The 23,873-nt window shown below is 43.6% G+C and overlaps 1 protein-coding gene across 1 annotated transcript in view; it reads left to right on the top strand.

The window, feature by feature from the left end:
• The window catches only part of dlgap2b (discs, large homolog-associated protein 2b), a gene marked incomplete at both ends in the record, with an annotated part of 41,181 nt that overhangs the window by 2,978 nt on the left and 14,330 nt on the right, over window positions 1-23,873 (top strand). Inside the window, one exon of the mRNA XM_083642541.1 lies at window positions 18,148-18,359. Within this exon, the coding sequence (XP_083498667.1) occupies window positions 18,148-18,359 (212 nt within the window). The remainder of the gene's footprint in view (window positions 1-18,147; window positions 18,360-23,873) is intronic.

Below are 23,873 nucleotides of genomic sequence, written 5' to 3'. Positions count from 1 at the left end.
CAGTACCTGATCTTTTGCTTCCACTGCCGGCATTCTTTGAGGCGAGGATTCAACAAGGTGCTGGAAACTGATCGTCTCGGGCAAGCAGGACCACACTAACCCAAAAGTCAGATGTGCGCACCATCATGCTTGTGCGTAGTAACCTCCCAAAGGTCCACTCTGAGCCAGGAAAAGAAATATGTTCCATTGTGTGAAATTACTTTCTATTGCAGACCAACAGGTTTACATTTTAAATACATGTTTCAACATAACTACTATAGACTAATGCTTCTGTTAATTAACATCATACTTCCATATACAGATCATATACCATATACAGATCATATACTGTATCATACAGGTTATTACACATAGTAATAATTTACTATGTTAACTTATGTTATGATGATACCGCTTGTTATTTTTTGTTCTTGCTCAAACCGAATGTTTTTTATGTTTTTTATGATTCAGTAGGTCACGGGTTGGCTTGGTTCCAGCCTTAAAAGTCATTATATAAGGATTGGGGAAATGAATGGGAAATTCACTTCCGGGTCAAGATGACTGTTCAGCTCTATTCACCTTATGTAGCCACGCCCATTTGACCCGGTTGTGTGGTCGTGTCAAAACTTCCGGCTAAAAATAAAATAAAATGGCTGGCTGCTCCAATATCATCTAACTCTGAATTAACTAATAATTTAGCCAATTGTATGTAACATACCAAATAAAAGCAAACGGCAATGTCTAAGAATGCAACGCCATGTAACTGGCTCGTTAAGTCTCGCATTCCAGGGAATTACGTTAACGTCTGCGGGTCGTATTGACGTTAGTGGCTCGAGCGCTCGGAGGAGAGCAAACTATCTGAAGCTTTCTTTGTTGGAGTCCAGGTATGTTTTACAAGAAAGTGCTCGTCATTGTCGACGATAACGTTATTTGACCTGGCTAACCGTGGATACTCGCTTGCTTGCTGTGTACCGGCTCAAAGTAGTAGGCTACGTTCTTTATTTTACCCCTGCACTGTCCGCTCCAGAAACAACTCTCTTATTTTGCGCCGTGACCGCCGGAAGTGTTAACAGGACCCGGAAGAATTTGGCCCACTGTAAGGTCTGAACATAAGGTGAATTGACCGACTCAAGAGTGTCTGACGCTCTGAGGGAGGAGTTAAAGAGTTTGATTGCCACAGGCAGGAATGGCTTCCTGCGGCGCTGTGTGGTGCAACTGGGTGGAATCAGTCTTGCACTAAAAGTGCTCCTGTGCTCGACCAGCTCATCATGGAGTGGGTGGGAGTCTGGGAGATGTTATAGAATGTAACTTGGACAACATCCTCCTCTCTGACACTGCTGTCAGAGAGCCCAGCTCCATCCACAAAACGTTTTCCACAATTCAGTTGTTCAGTTTTGATGATCGTTTGCCCCCGTCCCCCACCCCCCTGTAGCTTAGTCTTCTGGTTTTTATAGAGGAAACTGGCATGGTCTTCTGTTGCTGTTGCCCATCTTCAACTAGGTGCAAACTCTGAGATGCCCTGAACCCATTCTCTGTAAACACTACTCCAGGAAAATACCAGGAGGGCGGCCAATTCTGAGATGCTGGAACTGGTGCGTCTGGCACAACAATCAAAGCCTGTTGCTTAAATCATGCTTTGTGCCTATTTTGACAGTAACTCACAGTCACTTCTCCGCCCCATGCTTTACACTGTACTTGTGTTTTATTTATATGTGTGTGACTCACTGTCTGGAGGAGCGAGCTGTTGCCAGAAATGGGGATATGTACTGTAATTAAGTGGCTGGGAGTGCATCTGATCTTTCGGAAAATGTGCAACACTGTCCTTCCATGATTTACCTTGACCACATTTTTGTACAAACCAATGTTGTTACAGTAGTTTCAAAATCATACAAGAAAATAGCAGGTTTTCTTTATATCAGTCACTTGCCAGCACGCTTTGACAGGTCGTTCAAATGAATGAAAGCACATTCAGTAGTAGTATCATGCATGCCATGTGCCTCTTGTAGCAAAAAACAACCTATGTGCATGAAACACTATGGGGTCATCCCTATGTTCCCCGGGTCCTATGTTCCCCGGGTCCTATGTTCCCCGTTTTTGTGGGACCGGGGAACATAGAACCCTTTCTATGAAAAAGGGTCATATGTTCCCCGCTTTTCCCAAATAGGGTCCTATGTTCCCCGCTATGTTCCCTGGTCCGATGTTTCTCCCTAAATGTCAAAAACAGCCTACCTCATATGATCGCGTGATTCAATCAAAAGACAACACTCTCTGTAACATTTGGACAGTGAGGGCTAATTTAAAATCAATGCAGGAGCACACAGGCAGCCAGTGCAATAGCCTACTAGGCTACAGGTGGCTCAAATAATACAGCCATTTGCAGCCATTGTTTGTCCGGTAGAATAAACACGTATGCTGGGCGCTGGCACGTAATAGATGAGGAGTAGGTGAGATGCTGCTACTGAGCGAATCCACTTTATTCACTCAACTAGTCCTAGTAGCCTAAATAAGGGAACGAGTCTGCTCCCGCTGTCTGCAAGGCGCGTTTCACAGTGTCCTTATGGAAAGAGTATTTTTCAAATCAGTTCTCATGGCCTGTGCAATAAACTTCAGACTTATTTTCAGCGCATCAGGCTGAAGCAGTGGTCGAATGGATGAGCGAGCAGCCTGCTCCTCCGTGAGATTCCCCCACAACGGATTTCAATGAATGAATGAATCAATCAATCAATACATCAATATATCAAGGCGCAGACAACACTCACATAATATTTAAAAAAGGCCTGGTAATCCCCGAGACAGAACTCAGAAATGATGGTGGGAAAAAAAATGACCTAGTCGGCAGGCCCTTTCCAAATGTTACGGAGAGTGTTGTCTGCGCCCATATGCATTGATTGAATCACGCGATCATATGAGGTAGGCTGTTTTTGGCATTTCGGGAGAAACATCGGACCAGGGAACATAGCGGGGAACATAGGACCCTATTTGGGAAAAGCGGGGAACATAGGACCCTTTTTCATAGAAAGGGTTCTATGTTCCCCGGTCCCACAAAAACGGGGAACATAGGACCCGGGGAATATAGGACCCGGGGAACATAGGTACGCTCCCAACACTATTATCAAATGGTTAATTTGCTTGATAATGATGGCAATATCACGGAGAAATCTCTTCTCTAAGAGCTCCACGTCTACAGATCTACGTGTACTGTACCGTCCTTACCATGGAGAATGAATTGCAGGAAGGCGCTGGCAGCTCAAAGAACCGCTTCCTGTGGATACGGCCCCTTAGGCACTATTTGGTGATATCAAATAAAACACACACACCATCTACACACATTGGTTGTGCGAATCAAAGGACATTTTCCAGCACGCACTGGGATAGGATAGACACTATTTAATTACTTATTTTTTTTTACAAGAAAAAAAGAAAAAGCGAACTACGTGTTTCGCATGTTTGCTTCATCAGTTTTGCTTTGATTCATGTGATTCACCATGCACCAGCTGGCACCCAGGAGAGAGACAGTGCTGTGCACAGGGCTTCCTCAGCACATTGGTTTACGCATTAGAACCATTACTGTATGTATTACAAATTTATGTTTATTTCATATGGAGAACAATAAATGTTTGCATGCCTCTTACCGACTGTCCTCGTGCCACAGAGAAGAGAGGGAAGTGTGTGTGTGTGTGTGTGTGTGTGTGTGTGTCTGTGTGTGTGTGTGTGTGTGTGTGTGTGATGCCTTGCCGTCTTGCCAGTTTGTGGCTCCTTCTCCTTCACTGTGACCCCAAAATCTATTGGCCTTCTTGTTAACCGCTTGTCCTTGTCTTTGTCCTGGACTTATAACTTTCTGTACCTCTGCGTCATGCATGGTGCTTGTAGTTTCTGAATCTCATACAAGTTAACTTGATAAAACTCATTGATTCTACTTTTGACACCCATGCATTCTGTAGGCATGTGCTAATGGATTGTTTACTATTTTCTTGCTTTTCATTGTAACTCTGCAAATAATTCTGTTGCTAACTTGCTGGCCAGGCATACTTGATCGCAACAGGATTAAGCTGGATAAATAAATTACAAATAATTGATTTAATGGCTTGGGCTGGTCCCAAGATCTTGAAACAGTGTGCAAGTGAGAAACCATGTTGAGTGTGCAGTAAGGCGAAATTGTACATAGGTTTCAAATGTTATTGCACGTGAAGTCCTATTCCTTTGGTGTAATCTGGAGATCTCCCTGGAGATGGCAAAAGTTTGAAACGATTATCTGGGAAGAAACTTCAAGAAACTGTATTGCAGAAACTGGGGAGTCAGCAGCACATAAGCCAACCAACAGTTAAATGTTACTGTAGCTACCTAACTAGCCAGTAGGTTAATTTAGCAAAGCACCCAAAGGTAATTAATATTAATGTGACTACTAGCCACTACTAGCAGCGCTAATTTAATTAGATGCGTTAGCTTGTCTGCAAATAATGCTAAGATGCCTTTTTTATTATTATTTATTTTATGTAATAATGTGTAGTAGGTCTGTTTTTAGTACTTTTATTCAACCAACTAGTATTCTGTTATGGGAAAGTTAGAAGTTATGAAATTCCTTTTATTAGTTTATTGAGTTTCAAAGGCAAAGTTGAATGTTTTCAAATTGCTGGACCCATGCTTACCTCTGATTCAGATTCAGATTCAGACGACTTTATCCCAGAAGGGCAATTCAGTTTCGCAGCCTACCCAAAACCTTAAAAGCAAATACTCCTGACCGACATGGCAAGACGTAACATGACAGCATGCCATAACATAAATAAATAAAGACATACATTATCAACTTGTGCATTGCGAGGATGCTTTGTCCCAAGTTTATTTTCGAACAAAGTATTCTCAGTGTGTAGTAGTAACTAATGATGGTGTAATGCTGTTTGCCTGTCTGGCTGCCCCAGAGGCACAGCAGAACATGTTCTTTCAGGTGTAGCATCAAATGAGCACAGAAATGAGGGAATGCTAATGAGCTAGCGCTATGCTTCCATGAGTGATGGCTGCCTTGTTAACCACGGTCCCAGATGATCAATGGCAGTGCATTAGGAGGGAAATTATTCATTTTCTTTATTGCTGTCTTTAAGCCTGATTCATTTAGTTTCCAGACAATTGCTGCATTTTATTCCTACTCATGTGGGAGAGGAGAAGTGCACACACAGCAGTTTAGCATGCGTGATACTTTTGCTGATAGGTCTTTCAAAGACACAAATTACAGTATCATGTTGCCTTCCCAAGGTGGACATGGGTGGGGAGAACTTTTCTTCTCTGTTTTGAAGCAGATGGCACACAAACATGGCTGGCTTCTTATTCATGCAGGATGTACTGTAGTTAAGCGCGCCTCAACCTCTGCAGCCCAGCTTCTGCTTCTCAGAAAAGGCAGACTTCAGATACTTAGATATTTGGATGTAATCCAAAAGGTACTGGAGCACACAGATCAAGTGTATAATGAAGTTTTTTTTATTAAACTAATGTTTCGACACTACTGTGTCTTCATCAGAGTTATACAACAGCACTTTACATTTGTCTTTTTATAACCTCCTCCCATAATCAGAACTGATCCAGCTCAGGCTGGAGGGAGGCGGAGGAGGTGATAAGTGGAAGATTGCATTATTGCCATGTAAACATTAACATGACAGAGATAGAATTCATGTACATATAAGAAATCACATCAATGCAATCCACAATGGATAAGCTTAGTCAAAAAAAAAACATACAATACAACAATGCATCTTTGAGGAGGTTATAAAAAGACAAGTGTAAAGTGCTGTTGTATTTAAAAAAAAACTTCATTATACACTTGATCTGTGTGCTCCAGTACCTTTTGCATTACATCCAAATATCTAAGTATCTGATGGCTGGCTTCTTATGTCACAACCAGGCAGCTTCATCACTGTTAAACTTCCAGCCAACAACAATGCAATTACAGCTACTGTACACGACTCCATTCCTTAGAAGTGGGACCAAACTCCAGTTCATTCATATTGTGTGTAGGACTATGGTTACTGTACTGCATTCTCTGATTAATACTGTACTGGACCATTGGCTAGAAACATTCCAGTTTAAAGTTCATTGGACATCTCTCTCGTAACGGGACAAGCCCCGTCTTTTATTGTCACACGAACACCACAACACATGCATGCGGCCACAACACACTCATGCTGACGGTGGCCGGTGAAAAGTGTCCTCTGCATTTAACCCATCCAGGCATGTCCTTTCCTCCGGGGGGCAGGCCAGGAGCAGTGGTCGCTTTCTCGTACAGCGCCCGGGGACCAACTTCGGGTGTTGTCGTCACTGGTCGGATGACGATCTGATCTTCTGCATGTTTTTAGTGGGGGGGTTATATACGGAGGAACCCCCTGGGGGAGCACGGGGAGAACATGCAAACTCCACACAGAGAGAAAGGCCCTTACGACGAGATACCCCACCTGGGCAGTAGGCACTGAAGATATGGGGGGGAACACAACCACAGCGCCCACAGTGTCCCAGGCAAGAATCGAACTCAGGACCTTCTGACTGTGAGGCGACAGCTCTACCACTGAGCCACCGTGCCCCCTTAGTTGATCTTAGTTACATCTATGGTATATTCTATACAAGTGTAACTAAGAGACCCATAGTAAAGCTTCAAACATTTCACTCACATTACATCTCACCTGGCTTCCTAGTCATTTGAAAACACTATCGGTAGCCCACGAGGAAAGCTATTCGACTCTCCCTGCTCCACTCTGTTGAATGTGTTGCATATAGACTGATGGTGTTCACATAATTTTACCTGAGGCAGAAGAATGCGCCCATAGAATTCCATTTGTGTTGGTTTTTGAAAAGAGCTTTATCGTGGCATATGTATACTGTATGTCTAATGCTTCAGAAGCCTTTCTACCTTGTCAACAAAAACATATTGGGGGAAATCTATCTATCTATCTATCTATCTAAATGGGGCTTAGGGCAGTCAGTGATGCCACTTGAGCAATTGTGCATTCTGACATCACTGACGATGTCATATGCATTGTTACATCATCAGTGATGTCATAAGAGCAATTGTGATGTCAACAGTGATGTGAAGCTGGATTGATAAAGATATTATTTTTGTAAGTGATCTTTTTGATGCAAACGGTTTATTATTTAGCTATGAGCATTTCCTCCTGCGTAAAGCTTTTCCAGTAACAAGCAAGGAATTCAACTATGTGATGAAAGCCATCCCTAACGGTCTTTCCCATCTAATGAAAACTCATCTTCAATATCAAGAAGCATTGCGATTGGAAACCCTTCTGAAGATAAATGGTATTGACATTTTGAATGCTAAATGTAACAATAAACATATCCGTAATGCTTTCTATGAAAAAAAGAAAATTACTCCTAGAGGGAAGGCTTACTGGAACAGTATTTTTGCTGACATTGACTGGCAGAGAGCATGGCTTTCACCACATAGATTCTGTATCAATAATAAGATTAAAGAAGTACACATCAAAATTTTGCACAGTATGTATCCAACAAACCTGTATTTTTCAAAATTTTTAGAAGTAGATAACAAATGTAATTTTTGCAGTGTTGACCCTGAAACTTTTGTTCATTTATTTTACCATTGTTTGCACTCACTTGCGTTCTGGACTCAAATGCAGGATTACATTCTAAGGAAAACTAAATATAACATCAGGATTGAATGTATACATGTCATTACCTACTTTGATCATGAGAATAGTGTAATTGAATTCATTGTTAACCTGTGGATTTTATATGGTAAATTTCATATACATAAGGCCAGAGTGCTAAAATCTTCCCCCAATTTCATAAGGTTTCTTTGTGAGTTTAATGATTACATTAGGACTCTTAAACGTATAGATGGTAATAAGAGTAATAAAACTGTCAAATTATATTGTGAACTATTTAAAGAGGAATAATTTGTTTTTGTTTTCACTTTTGTCATTGCTACTTGATTCTCGACTGTAATTTGTACCATCATACTTGTCCATCTTAATTTATTTTCTGTAATGAGCACATGTCTGTTCCAATATTCAATGTTCTCTTGTCTGTTTGAATTAAAAAAAAAAAAAAAAAAAAAAAAAAAAAAAAAGTGATGTGAAGTTGGGACATCATCAGTGATGTCATAAGTGCAATGAGCCCACACAGCGGTCAAGCTGTATGCGATCTGTAGGGGCCACCTCGGCGAGCTGCAGGGCGGGTGAGGCCACCCAGTGGCTGAGCTAGTGAGCCCGTGCAGCGGATGAGCCTAGGAATCGAGCACCCTAGCATTGCAAAATAGTATAAAAGTGTGGTGGAAAGGAATGGCCAGTGTTAATGGCATCCTCAAACCCCTCCTAACTGATCCCTCATGGAAGAGACAAATGTTCATCAGTTTCAGGCAAGTGCCTTATGATAGCGAGTCCTTACCTGTCTGCCCCACTAAAATAGGCTGACCAATCAGAGAGGCAACACGGTGTGAAAGGGGAGGGAGAGTGGACAGGAGGGGAACATAGTGAGAAGAGCAGAGATACAGTACCTTCAGGCAAAGTAAAAGGGGCTATCAGCCACTCTGCTTTCTATGAGAGCAGCACAGAGAGTGTTGCAGAGAAGATTTAGCCAGTAAAGTGAGTAACTGGCAGAGGCAGAGCATTAGGGAGAGCCCTGAGCCTGGGGCTGTTGGTCCAAGATCCGTGGCTACCTGGTCCGCTGGGACTACTGCTGCTACATGTGCAGCCCACACTGACACACAGTTATCCTACTGCTGCTACATGTGCAGCCCACACTGACACACAGTTATCCTACTGCTGCTACATGTGCAGCACACAGTGACACACAGTTATCCTACTGCTGCTACATGTGCAGCCCACACTGACACACAGTTATCCTACTGCTGCTACATGTGCAGCCCACACTGACACACAGTTATCCTACTGCTGCTACATGTGCAGCCCACACTGACACACAGTTATCCTACTGCTGCTACATGTGCAGCCCACACTGACACACAGTTATCCTACTGCTGCTACATGTGCAGCACACACTGACACACAGTTATCCTACTGCTGCTACATGTGCAGCCCACACTGACACACAGTTATCCTACTGCTGCTACATGTGCAGCCCACACTGACACACAGTTATCCTACTGCTGCTACATGTGCAGCACACAGTGACACACAGTTATCCTACTGCTGCTACATGTGCAGCACACAGTGACACACAGTTATCCTACTGCTGCTACATGTGCAGCCCACACTGACACACAGTTATCCTACTGCTGCTACATGTGCAGCACACACTGACACACAGTTATCCTACTGCTGCTACATGTGCAGCACACACTGACACACAGTTATCCTACTGCTGCTACATGTGCAGCACACAGTGACACACAGTTATCCTACTGCTGCTACATGTGCAGCACACAGTGACACACAGTTATCCTACTGCTGCTACATGTGCAGCACACACTGACACACAGTTATCCTACTGCTGCTACATGTGCAGCACACACTGACACACAGTTATCCTACTGCTGCTACATGTGCAGCACACAGTGACACACAGTTATCCTACTGCTGCTACATGTGCAGCACACAGTGACACACAGTTATCCTACTGCTGCTACATGTGCAGCCCACAGTGACACACAGTTATCCTACTGCTGCTACATGTGCAGCCCACAGTGACACACAGTTATCCTACTGCTGCTACATGTGCAGCACACACTGACACACAGTTATCCTACTGCTGCTACATGTGCAGCACACAGTGACACACAGTTATCCTACTGCTCTTCCAAGCCCCACAGAATATTTTCTTCTATGACTATGTAAACACAGAATATCTCAAAAGAAAAACAAGTTCTTTACTTATCGAGACTTGAATGTAGGTCGTTTTCACCGGCGGCGGCTTCTGGAGCTCAATGTGTGGAGATCTGGGGCATATTTGACGGCTGAAATGTACACGATGTGAGGGTTCACAAAGCGGATTACTAATCTACCTGACAGGAGAAGTGATTTGTGTGCGTTTACCAGTGTCTGGTGAAAAAAATCCTTCAGCTTTGAGTGACTGTCACGAGCCCGTGTGACAGCGCGTGGAGCTCGGGTGTTGTAGCCCTTTGATGCACCAGGCTGGAGGTGTTTTATGGAGCTTCCTCTGAAGGGACATTGTTGCTTTTTCCTCTGGCTGGCGTTTTGTGGGACAATAACGCTGGCTTCTTCTGGGCAACTTTAGGAGTGATGAAGTAGCACTTCATAAGGTGTCCAAGAGCGCCATCTATCGCATGCCGGTGAAAACACGGTGTGAAGTGTTATCACGTCAATGGTGCGGAAGCGGTGTCTCTTAAATCACGTAAAAATACGTCAATGGCGGAGAATGAGTTAATCCTGTTGCTATAAGGTTCAGCGCAACCACTGTTTCCATTGAATATTTTATAAACACTATTTTAATGTATATTTACTAACATAAAGTAAAGGTTGTGCTGATGTGTTTGAATTATGTTTGTTTGTGTGCGTAGTTCTTGTCCAGTTGCTATGGCTGCAACCTAGATACTTGCCAACATTGGGCAGTGGTGGCCCAACGATTAGAGAAGCGAGCTTGTGACCGGAAGGTCGTCGGGTTCAATCCCCGGGACCAGCAGGATAAATCTGGGTGGGGAAACTGAAAAGGCAGCGCTTGCCCCTCCCTCATTACCAGCACTGAGCTGTCCTTGAGCAAGGCCCTTAACCCCAACCACTCCAGTGGAGCTGCTCAGTGGCCAGCAGATCAGAGGTTGTGGTTGTACTGGTCAGCTTCCAGGTCTGAATGGGCGCTCCTGAAAAAGAGAGCATTGCTCTCAGTGAGGCTCCCCTGAATAATTAAAGGTAAAAAAAACACACATACACATTCCCCTTAGAATTGAATTGATATTAGAGTTAATGTACAGTATGTGCTCTTTTGGTAATCGGCTAATTCAGTAGCCAGTGCCTTGTTCAGTATTATAGGTGATAACACGGCTATTAATAACCTAGATTAATTGTTATTCAAAATCACTGCCGCCTTAATTAATGCTGTGCCATTAATGACAGTGTGCTGGTTTGAAAGTTCCAGCCCTAGCCTCGGGGGGATGTTTGGCAGCCTTTGCTGTGCAAGCAGAATTATAAAAATACACAAAGTGCATAATTGGCAACTTGGAGTGTGAGGAACATTCTATTGCTCCTTTTCTGAAAATCCTTCCGTAAAGTGCCGCCATTTCTAAACATGCAGTGAACTCCTGAACATATCCACACATCACTCGGATGGGCTGCATGTTTAGCAACAATTGGGTTACATGCTGCCACTCCGACGTGCTGCCACTCCGACGTTCTGCCACTCCGAAATATCGGCACTCAGAAAGGGGGTCTATATTCCCCGTTTTTCACTAACCTCTCCCAGCCCCCACGCCAAATCTAACCTCCCCCCATGCCTAAACCTAACCTCCCCCAGACCCTAACCCAAAACCTAACCTCTCCCACCCCCACGCCTAAACCTAAGGTCGGCATTGCGGCTTCTAAGGTGAACGACCGCCAGTCCGAATAATGGAAGTTAACGTTCGGAGTGGCAGCATGTCGGAAAGGCAGAGGAACCCCCAACAATTGTCCAGCCAGGTGGCGGTGAGAGCGAAAGCGAGCAAGACACGATTATTATTCACCTTATGTTCAGATGCGGGGGTGGGTCAAATTCTTCCGGGTCGTGTTAACACTTCCGGCGGTCACGGCGCGAAATATGAAAGAACGTCATGAAGAAGAGAGTTGTTTTTGTAGCGGACAGTGCAGGGGGTAAAACAAAGAACGTAGCCTACTACTTTGAGCTCGGTACACAGCAAGCAAGCGAGTAACCACTGTTAGCCAGGTCAGATAACGTTATCTTCGACAATGACGAGCACTTTCTTGTAAAACATACCTGGACTCCAACAAAGAAAGCTTCAGATAGTTTTCTCTCCTCCGAGTGCAGCTCGAGCCATTTACATCTATAAGACCCGTAGACGTTAACGTAATTCCCTGGAATGCGAGACTTAACGAGCCAGTTACATGGCGTTGCATTCTTAGACATTGCCGTTTGCTTTTATTTGGCATGTTACATACAATTGGCTAAAATATTAGTTAATTCAGAGTTAGATGATATTGGAGCAGCCAGCCATTTTCTTTTTCTTTTTTTTTGCCGGAAGTTGTCACACGTCCACACAACCGGGTCAAATGGGCGTGGCTACATACTGTAAGGTGAATAGCCTTTCCCGAGAAAGGATGAGAAATAGAAAATAGAAACTATAGCCAAGCCACCTACTGTATCTATTTATAAGAAAGGGCAATATGAAAAGTCACCATTGAGTCCCTTAGGTTGCATGCTCTTTAATTGATGGATCCAAAACATCTCTCTTTGGGACAGGAGTTTGGGGAGGTTTCCCCCTCTAGGTGGAGCAGTGACCTGTTCTATCCCAACAAACATGAGGGTGGATGGAGAACCATGGTTTGCTTCAAGATAAAGCTTTGCCATAGCATATTCTACATTTCCTGTGCGGATTGCAGTTTTGTGTTCAGAGATGCGTAGTTTCAGACATCTTTGCTTTGCCACAAGGGCAAGTAAGCATATATACCACATTGGTGGAGTTGCAGTTGATGAAGTTCTTATGTTGACATTTTTTTCCAGTCAGTGGATGTGTAAAGAACTTACAATCAGCAGTATTGTTACATTGTGCACACCGTCCACATCGCTAGTTGCCTTTAAGTGACAGCCAAGTGGAGCGGTCAGGCTTGGAGAAGGAGTGGACCAGTGTGTCTCTGAGGGTTGGAGCTCTTCTATATGTAAAGAGAGGAGAGTTAATGAGTACATCATTCAGCATGGCTTCCATTTTGTCAAATTGACCAGTGTTTCATTACTATTTGTTTGATTTGGTTTGAGCAGTGGTTGTAATCTGCAATGAAGCACAGTCTTGGTAAGTTGGAGGAACAATGCTACTGTAATTTGAAATGTTATATATCCTTTGCAGAGCGGAATAATTTTTTTGGGGGGCCTGTTTTGGCTATATGGGGCTTTGTGCGCTGTGCTAGGGTTATATTTCTCCTTGATGCATAAAACATAAAAAATAAACTATCAATTTCCTGGGATCCCCGGGAAAGAGGGCTTCATTTCCCGTTTCCCAGTATGCCTCATTTTCGGGAGAAATATTAAACCCTAATGGTCACCTCTCCCTTTTAAGTGTTGTGCTGATCTAGCTAACTTGAGCTAGAGATCGTAAAACCACACCACACACACCACACATAAACACAAAACTGCCCCTTGTTAGATTAATCTAATTGTAACTAAGATATTCACTGAAAAAAATAATTTTCCAACCACAGATGTAGCTACTACACCTGCAACCTTCACATGTAGCTTTAGCTAATCGCTCCCTGCTAATGTGAGCTCCTGTTGCCAAATCTCGCAAGAGTGTGTTGCTGAGACAAAGACAGGTGTCTCCTAATCAGTCTGTCTGAAAAATGCCATTTTAGTGTCAGAATGTTCAGAAGATATGTGGCTTGTGGAAAATGGGCCCAATATTTGATTTGACTAGAAACAGAGCATGCTCCTTTCTAGCCTACCCTGCCTCGTCGTCCTCCTTCCCCTCCTCCTCCTCATCGCTCATTTCTACCGTACCTTGTTGGTTTACCCTCGAGGTCTTGCCCACTTCGCGGGCTCACATACGCAGTTCGGTTGCTGCTAAAGGTAGAGCTAAAGATGCAGAGACCTTGTATCTTAAAGTTAGGTCTAAACAGAAATGCACAGTAGGATTGAGCTATGCTAAGGTCTAAACAGAAATGCACAGTAGGATTTAGCTATGCTAAGGTCTAAACAGAAATGTACAGTATGATTGAGCTATGCTAAGGTCTAAACAGAAATGCACAGTAGGATGGAGCTATGCTAAGGTCTAAACAGAAATGCACAGTAGGATTATCAAACATTGCCATATAACACGGCTATAGACTATGCTTTGCTGCATCCACTGACCTATGGCTACATTGTCTTGGGGCAAGTTTATGCAGTGGTAGGTAGGTCAACCCAAACTGACTGTAGGCAAGTTAAATACAGGTGTTGACGTTAAACTATAATGAAGTAAAAGTATTCTGCAACTATGCTGTTTATGCATTCCCCAGTACATTAATTTGTTATCTGCTGTGCCGTGGCTGGGAATTGTGTGTGTGTGTGTGTGTGTGTGTGTGGGGGGGGGGGGGGGGGGTGGGGTTGTGATGATCAAGTTGGTTTTGATATATACTGTATATTTATAAAACGGCTCTCTCAAATCAAGCAATCTGATTGGTTCACAGCCATTGTATAAATCCAATAACCCACTCCAATAACCCATGGCCATGGGTTATTGAGTTGCCACTAACTCTTACTAAAAGGCTTTGGTTACCTCAAATGACAGTGTAGAAAAAACCTAATGGCGGAGACAGCTGTCAGATCCTTGTGAATCGATCTTCGCTTATAACTTTACTAATACTTCGCAGAAAATTATGTTTTGTACAAGAATAGACGCGGGCTAATGTCTTAACCCCTCTCTCGCGCGCCCTCACTCTTAACCCCGCATTTCTAAACGTAACGTTAGTTGGTGTCGGCATACGGCTCTGGTGTCGGGCTTTGCAAAAAGCTCTCAGCTTCTCAGCAAGCGCCAGGATTGGCCAATGTCAACTTCAGTCTCCAGAACGATCCAATCAAATCACCCGCACGTCTATCTTCTTGCTAGAGGTCCCGCCTTACAGTAGTGTTTCAACTGACTTTATCAGAATACCATGCCAGTCGGACTTATAGTATTATTATTATATTTATATTATCATACTTGGAAACCGTTTTATAAAAGCAATATAGCACTCGAGCAGCGTGTGTTGTGGCATATATCCCGCTGCTCAGCAGTTATCTACAACAACTTTATCTATAACAACTGATCAGCGGGATATATTTGCCAGAACACACTGGCTCTCATGCTATATTGCTTATATATATATATATATATATATATATATATATATATATATATGTATATATGTATATTTTATGATTTCTTCTTAGGTATGGTAATCATCATATTGGACTGCATGGTATGGGAAGAGTGACCATATCTGTGATTATTATCAAATTGAATCAAATGTTTCACAGATCATTGTCAGATGTAATACTCCTCTCTTTACCAGCACTAATTTTTAATGTGCTTCACGCGCTTTGCTCACTTGCCCATGCACAGCGGAACCCTCCACCTTATTATAGTAGACCAGACTCCAGATGTTTAGAACAGCAAATGTCAAGGATGAATCACTGTTGTGTTACATTGAAATGGCGGATGGAGGATTATTACTTCAATTCATAGCATGCTAACCTTTCCTTTCCTCCTGCTTTTCTTCCCTCCATAAAGGCCATTTGAGTTCCTCTTCCTATACTATTCTGTCTTTATTATTTGATCCTGCCGTCTGCCCCACATCTCTTACAGCCAGTGATGTACACACACACACACACACACACACACACACACACACACACACACACACACACACACACAGATCTCTTACAGCCAGTGATGTACAGTACGCACGCACGCGCACACACACACACACACACACACACACACACACACACACACACAGATCTCTTACAGCTAGTGATGTACAGTACACACACACACACACACACACCGATCTCTTACAGCCAGTGATGTACTGTACAGTACACACATACACACACACACACACACACACACACACACACACACACACACACACATATCTCTTACAGCCAGTGATGTACAGTACACACACACACACACACACACACACACACACAGATCTCTTACAGCCAGTGATGTACAGTACACACACACACACACACACACACACACAGATCTCTTACAGCCAGTGATGTGCAGTATATACACACACACACACACACACACACACACACACACACACACACACACACACACACACACAGATCTCTTACAGCCAGTGATGTGCAGTATACACACACACACACACACACAAGATCTCTTACAGCCAGTGATGTACAGTATATACACACACACACACACACACACACACACACACACAGATCTCTTACAGCCAGTGATGTGCAGTATACACACACACACACACACACAAGATCTCTTACAGCCAGTGATGTACAGTATATACACACACACACACACACACACACACACACACACACACACAGATCTCTTACAGCCAGTGATGTGCAGTATACACACACACACACACACACAAGATCTCTTACAGCCAGTGATGTACAGTATATACACACACACACACACACACACACACAGATCTCTTACAGCCAGTGATGTACAGTATATACACACACACACACACACACACACACACACACACACACACACACACACACACACACACACAGATCTCTTACAGCCAGTGATGTACAGTACCCCAGAACGCCATTGTCATGTGAATGGAAGGCCAAAATGCAAAGGTTTGTTGTTTTATCCAGAAACTGTACTTATCTAAACAGGCCCTTAGAGACATTGGAAGGCTTTGGCTAATCCTGTAATTGCTATGGTCCATAGTTGTTTTGGTCCAAGTAATTTTGCCTCTCCACCAAAAGTTAATGTTTATCATAAGAGAGTGATGCAAAATGGCCATTATTAAATGGCTGCAGACGGTGAGTATGTGGTGACATCAAGCGAAAGCAAAGCATGTGCAAGAGTAGAGGAGAAAACAGTTGGACACTGTTCTCATGGGTCTGTTTGAGCAGCGAGCGTGTCTAGTTACAGAGCCCCTGGAGGCTTGAAGGGGTACAGTATGTGCTAGAGGTGGAACTTGGACCTGGGGATGGATGTCAAATTGTCAATCTGCTCAATTTACTGTTTGGGGACAAATCTCAGCCAGAGCTCATCATACTGCCTGTCTGACTTAGTTCTCACTTGTTCAGCTAATTGGGCCCAATTGTACTTGCAAATGAAGCCACTTACAGAACACCGTTAAGCCTGATATTTTGTCTGTCTCTGAGCAAGACAACCCACTTACTGTACATCTCTCCTCCAGCAAACCTAACATGCCTCTATCATCACACTCTTCTGTCTCTGAGCAGGACAACCCACTTACTGTACATCTCTCCTCCAGCAAACCTAACATGCCTCTATCATCACACTGTTCTGTCTCTGAGCAGGACAACCCACTTACATCTCTCCTCCAGCAAACCTAACATGCCTCTATCATCACACTGTTCTGTCTCTGAGCAGGACAACCCACTTACATCTCTCCTCCAGCAAACCTAACATGCCTCTATCATCACACTGTTCTGTCTCTGAGCAGGACAACCCACTTACATCTCTCCTCCAGCAAACCTAACATGCCTCTATCATCACACTCTTCTGTCTCTGAGCAGGACAACCCACTTACATCTCTCCTCCAGCAAACCTAACATGCCTCTATCATCACACTCTTCTGTCTCTGAGCAGGACAACCCACTTACATCTCTCCTCCAGCAAACCTAACATGCCTCTATCATCACACTGTTCTGTCTCTGAGCGGGACAACCCACTTACATCTCTCCTCCAGCAAACCTAACATGCCTCTAGCATCACACTCTTCTGTCTCTGAGCAGGACAACCCACTTACATCTCTCCTCCAGCAAACCTAACATGCCTCTATCATCACACTGTTCTGTCTCTGAGCGGGACAACCCACTTACATCTCTCCTCCAGCAAACCTAACATGCCTCTATCATCACACTCTTCTGTCTCTGAGCAGGACAACCCACTTACATCTCTCCTCCAGCAAACCTAACATGCCTCTAGCATCACACTCTTCTGTCTCTGAGCAGGACAACCCACTTACATCTCTCCTCCAGCAAACCTAACATGCCTCTATCATCACACTGTTCTGTCTCTGAGCAGGACAACCCACTTACATCTCTCCTCCAGCAAACCTAACATGCCTCTATCATCACACTGTTCTGTCTCTGAGCAGGACAACCCACTTACATCTCTCCTCCAGCAAACCTAACATGCCTCTATCATCACACTGTTCTGTCTCTGAGCAGGACAACCCACTTACATCTCTCCTCCAGCAAAGCTCAACATGCCTCTATCATCACACTCTGAAGTGCATTATCTTCAGATGGAATGGCTTTAAGGGTGTGAAGGTGAGGTGTTTGATTGGGGTGGATTTTCTCCCACAGGTGCCTCAGGACGAGTGGAGTGGATACCCCGGCGAGAAGGATGAGGAGATCCCATGTCGGCGGATGCGCAGCAGTAGCTATGTGAAAGCTATGGGAGAGGTGGATGATGAGAGTGGTGACTCTGACACCAGCCCCAAGACCTCCCCGCAGAAGGCCATCAGACCTGACGCTCTCGTCCTCAAATCAGCCATGCAGAGACCCCACTTAGAAAGGTAGGCCTGGCCACCATGCCTGTTCTGTCCATGCAAAAGCTTTGTGTCAAACGTGTCAGAGTTCATGTTTTATCTATCAAGGAAGCAGGAGAGGATGAACAGAGATTGAGACACAGACTAGACGGGAAATCCTTATGACAGAATGGAATGAATTGGCATTCTTAAAAATGATATGTTATTGGTAATGGTTGTCGCTATTTAGTTGGTAAACATGTTCTGCATTACTTACACAATGTGTAGTTGCAACCAAGCAATCTGATTTTTCCAATAGGTGTTCCAACTGTGTTCCATGAGACCAAGATGCATTTTGTCTTGATTATATACAATTTGAAGCAGGGAATCGATGGATATCTAATGGAATCCATACACCTACATCCTGTAGCTATGCCACCATTATACCCACCATGCCATACAGTACATAAGAAGCTAGCCTGTGACCTTATTCTAATGGGAACATCTCAAGTAACCTGTGTCTGGTGTATCGACTAAACAATAGAAGCCTATTAGACCGCCCTTAAAGGCCCTTCTTAGGACATCCAAAAGGTTTTCATGCCCAGGTTCTTGTTTGTGACAAATCTGCATCAGTTAGTGTTAGTGATAGTTAGCAATGCCCGTGCATGTCAGCTGTACAGTGTATGTACTGTAGTAGTAAGTACCTGGCTGTGAGTATACTACGTGAGTGAATGTTTCATACTCACCTGACTTGCACTTGCGCTGCTAACTGTAGGCTGGTGTCAGTTATGCAGAAACAAAAGCTCTAGTCTAGAGTGAAAACTCATTGAATGTGTTAAGTAGAGGCTTGATTAGAGATCAAAATAGGATTGGCTTGTAAACATACCTCACTTTGCCTTCAATAGCTTCTTCACAGCCTGCTTCAAATTTGAATTCATGGCTTCAGCCTTTTTGGTCGACTTTAGATCTGCTGATGCAGCTTTTTGCTCTACTATCCCTGTGAGATTGGGAGAGATGTTGCATTATTTAGTGATGCCAGAATGAAAGTAAGAGGAGCAGCTTTGGTTATTGTTCGTGACATCATGTTATGCATGCGTGGACGTTGTTATGATGATGTTACTAAGAGCTTGACTTGTTTTGTGACTTGTTATTTGAGTGTAGTTGGCTTTACTGGAGCCCTGATCAGGTAAATCAGTGCTCTGCTGAGTGTCATAGTGTTTGTGACCTTTATCATCTGCTAGCTCAATATTTGCCCAACGTCTTAACCGGGCAATGTGCCTCATGTTAGAAAAACGGTCACATCTCTACAATGTCAGACTGGAGAGCAGGCTCCAGTGCACCTGGGTTTACCCAATGGGAAAAACAACATTAACACATGGAAGTGGATATGTGGAAGTCACTGTATTCTTCTTTCTTTTGTTTTTTTATCTTTTTTTCTTCTTTTTTTGGTCAGATTTGTCTCCCCAATAGAGGGAATGCACGTGATGTCACGGACGCGACAGTCAGTGCGGGTACGCCCACTCAGCTGCAGTGAGTGTCAAAACGTCTAAACAAGCCAGGTGGCGCCGCCGGGTCACGGTGTTTAGCGTTCAGCTTCCGCGAGAAAACAACGAAAATGGGAAAGTGCTGTTGTGCCATTGACTGTAAAAATAGATTCAACAAGGTGTCGGAGGTATCTTTTTACAGGCTGCCGAAAGCTAATGAAACGGTCCCGGTCTTCTCTGCAGCTATCCAGGGTTTCAATGAGGGCTCATTCATTCTCTGGCTGTGTTTTACCTGCACAGATATAACGTTACATGAGTGACAGTGTTAACTATGATTGAACAAAGCTAGCGTGTGTTAGTGACAGCGTATGCTATATTTTTCTTAATAAAAGTTGTAATAAAATAAATATTTACCTCTCCACATACAACCAGAATATCCATTGCTGTCCTCGTTACTTTAATGTCGCCAACAAATCCAGCCTTGAAGTACGACCACGCGTCCATGCTCTTGTATGCTTTCATGCTTTGGTTTGTGTATTTCCCCGGCGTCGATATTAAGTACATATAAATGTCAGGAAACCCTATTCCTGGCCACATGTCTACGTCCATGGACCACTGGTTCTTTGGCAAGCTGTAAGGGTCACATTAGAGTCCAACTGCCTTTTAATTTGAGCAGATAATCGTTTATATTAGCCGTGGTTTCGCTACTACCCCTGGCGCAAGCCACTGTTTGTTTTGGAAATTTGACACTCAGTGCTGCTCAGTCCGGCTGAGGGGGCGTGTTCGGGAGGGGGCGTGGCGTCGGTGCATTCCCTCTATCCACCTTATTTTTGGCGGCCATTTTGCCTTACGTTAAGTATGGGTTCTATTTCCGGTGTAACCAATTTAGATAACCCCCCAGCCCCTGACAAAAAAAACGTCTATGAGGATTTTACCCTTTTACAGCAGAGCCATTCTGCTCTACAGCCGTGTCGTTCGGGTGCTGGGATAACGTAATGCATTGTGGGTAGTCGGCTACTAACTGTGGCTAATGTTAGCGGCTAGCTAGCTATGTTACATGGCAGTAAAACGCCACCAAATTGATTTAACTTTTAACCATTTCGAGTAACACACATTTCGAGTTTACATACGGACCTCCAGCGTTGGTTAGTTGTTTATAACGTGACTATATTTATAACTTTTATACCGGACTCCAGCTTCCGGTTTATAATTCGGGTCTGCAGCCAGAGTATAACAAAGGAAATGGCAAGCGGCAACAATGAGTCACGTTAAACCGGACCTTGTACCCACGCTTCTTTTTTACAGTGGGGCATTCAAAAATAAGGTGGATAGACTACTTGCACAACTCCACTACTTCCTGAAATGAGTAGGGCATCCTGGTTTCCTGTCCTACACTATTGGATGAACTGATTAATGTCAGGTGTGCCTGATCACTGTTGTTGTGACTGCAGCAGTCAGGCACACCTGACATTAATCAGTTCATCCAATAGAGGGTATGCACACCCACTGGAACACGCCCTCTCAATCAGGAATGAGTGTCAAAATGAGTGTCAAATTCCTCCCTGAGCAGCAGGTGTCACTTATCTAGGTTGATTACTGCATTCAAGCTCAGTCTTGCTGTGACTCAGTGGGCGTGACCCCACAGTGACTTCTGCCTCTGTGACATCACATGCATACCCTCTATAGTGTAGGACAGGAAACCAGGATGCCCTACTCAGTTCAGGAAGTAGTGGAGTTGTGCAAGTAGTCTATTGTACTTGGCCGATTCCCCCTGCTGTCCCGGTCACTCCACCCCCTCTGCCAATCTGGGAAGAGCTGTAGACTAGCACATGCTTCCTCCGATACATCTGCCGTCACCAGCCGCGTGGGATGATCATGCTATTTCCCCCATTTCCCTTCCCAAGTTATACGCTGATATATTATATGACATGACATTATATGATGCAGTATGGCATCGCAAAGTAGAGTAGAGCTCAGTTCAGTATATTCCTTTTCCCCAGAGGAGCAATGTTGTGTGTAGCATTCAAACAGACAGTTGTGAGGATAAATAAGGTGAAAATAAATATTGTTAGTGTATAAATGTACTGCCCTATAAAAGTCACCAATAAAAGTCAGTGAAACAGTAAGCATTAATAATTCAGAAAACTACAGGCCTTAAATATAAGTGGTCAAAACATTACAGGTACTGTAGGCTACTCAATTTCCCAGCCATTTTTCAAACTAACTGGCTTCTTGAAGTGCACTCATTTGCACGTTGCCTAATCATCTCTCCCTGGTGACGGGTGTCTGTAGCCTGGTTAATCAACAGAAACTACACTATGTTCCTTTAAGTGTAATTGTGACCCAGTCAGAGGATGCTGCTGCGTCACCTTCGTATTGCTGCTCAGCCTATTGTTATTCCGCTGCGTGTTGCAATCGCTGTAGCAGATCTGTGCTTTCAGGCAGTGCAGCTTCCACGTAGAGCCAAAGTCTGTGAGCCTGTGGAAGCCTCATGTATCTGTCATCCCTACTACCACTCCACACTCACATTCTGACTTTTTCTTACCAGAATTTTACCGTCATCGCACCGGGATTCTGATCACTTCCTGCTTTGACCACAAACAAATCATCTCTCTTCTTCTTCTACTCTCCGGTGAAGAATTTAAACATGTCATATAGAGTACCGCAGGGATGACGTATTTTTGTAGGCTTTATCCAGAAATCGCCCCCATTTGGTTCGTCAGTGGAAAAATCTATGGGGTTTTAGAATGGGGATCTCACTTAAATGCATAAAATAAGGTCTGTGTTTAACAAAAGTTTATGGGAGCGCAAATTTGGGTTCAGCATTATACTCTTCACAAACGTGAATAACTTTTATGCCTTTTTGAAGTGTTTTCTAAAAATTGCGTTAAAAAACCCCATTTACGTTCCAAAAGTCATAAAAGTTATTCACGTTTGTGATGATTATCATGCTGAACCCAAATTCGCGTTCCCATAAACTTTTGTTAACCACAGACCTTATTTTATGCATTTAAGAGAAACCCACATGTTAAATCCCATAGACTTTTCCTCTCACGAACCCGGAAGTATAGGTTGAGGCGATGTCTCGTCATAAATCCCCTGTTCTATCCATTCAGCAAAGTTAGAATTTAGCTGCTAGCCCAGCCCAGGCAGATGTGATGGGGGATTTAACCACCGCAGTAAACGCACATCTGAACAGACATCTTGTGTTCTGCTCTAGAATCCCCAAACCTGTAGTTTAGAGCTGCAGCACCGTCCTTTGGTGAGTCAGCCCATTGAGATATATGGGCAGTTTTACCCCACTTGCGCGCCAGCCGTATAACATTTTGTGGGCGTTCTCACACATGCCGACTGTCTCTATACTTTTGGACTCATTCCTGAGGCTCTATATTATTGCACCTCCTTGCTGTCATTGTGTCAGTAAGGCGCATCAAAGACCAGGGCCCCGTTCCAATACCCATACTTCCATACTATTTAGTAGGCAAAAAAAGATTTAGTATGTCCCAATACATAGTATGTCAGATGCAGTATGCCAAGAGTACCAGGATGTTGTACTACATCAGCTCCTATTTCGGAGTATGCATCGATGCATGCTGCTTCAGCCAAACTTCCCCACAATCCTTTGCGCAGCAGGAAGTTATGTCTTCTTCTTCTTCTTCTAATGTTTTATGGCGGTTGGCAAACAACTTTTTGTGCATTACCGCCACCTACTGGAGTTACGTCGCACTGACTGAGCTGCGTGTTCATGAATGAGATAATTAACTTTAAGAAAGCCTTGAAATATGTTAAAACCAAACAAGCATGGTGTGTACCAAAACATGTATATCTTGATTCCTGTTTAGATCTCTGACTTAATGTTTTTGCTTTATTTATTTTATTTTGTTTATTTGATTGTCTGTTCCAATTTTGTAAATGTTTAGTCTGAAGTTTTTGTATAATGTACTGTTTGTTACTGCCAGACTTTGTTTATTGAATAAAAAAAACTAAAAAAAAAAAAAAAAAAAAAAAAACTCAAATGTGGCGCTGCGGACGTCGGCGGAAGTGAGCAAGAGGTCGGAGTTCAGGAAGCTCACGTGAC

The sequence above is a fragment of the Poromitra crassiceps genome, assembly GCF_964638095.1.
Source record: "Poromitra crassiceps genome assembly, chromosome: 9".
NCBI classification, from domain to species: Eukaryota; Metazoa; Chordata; class Actinopteri; order Beryciformes; family Melamphaidae; genus Poromitra; species Poromitra crassiceps.
The sequence above is the reverse complement of the archived record's forward strand: the minus strand, read 5'-3'. Positions and strand labels throughout refer to the sequence as shown.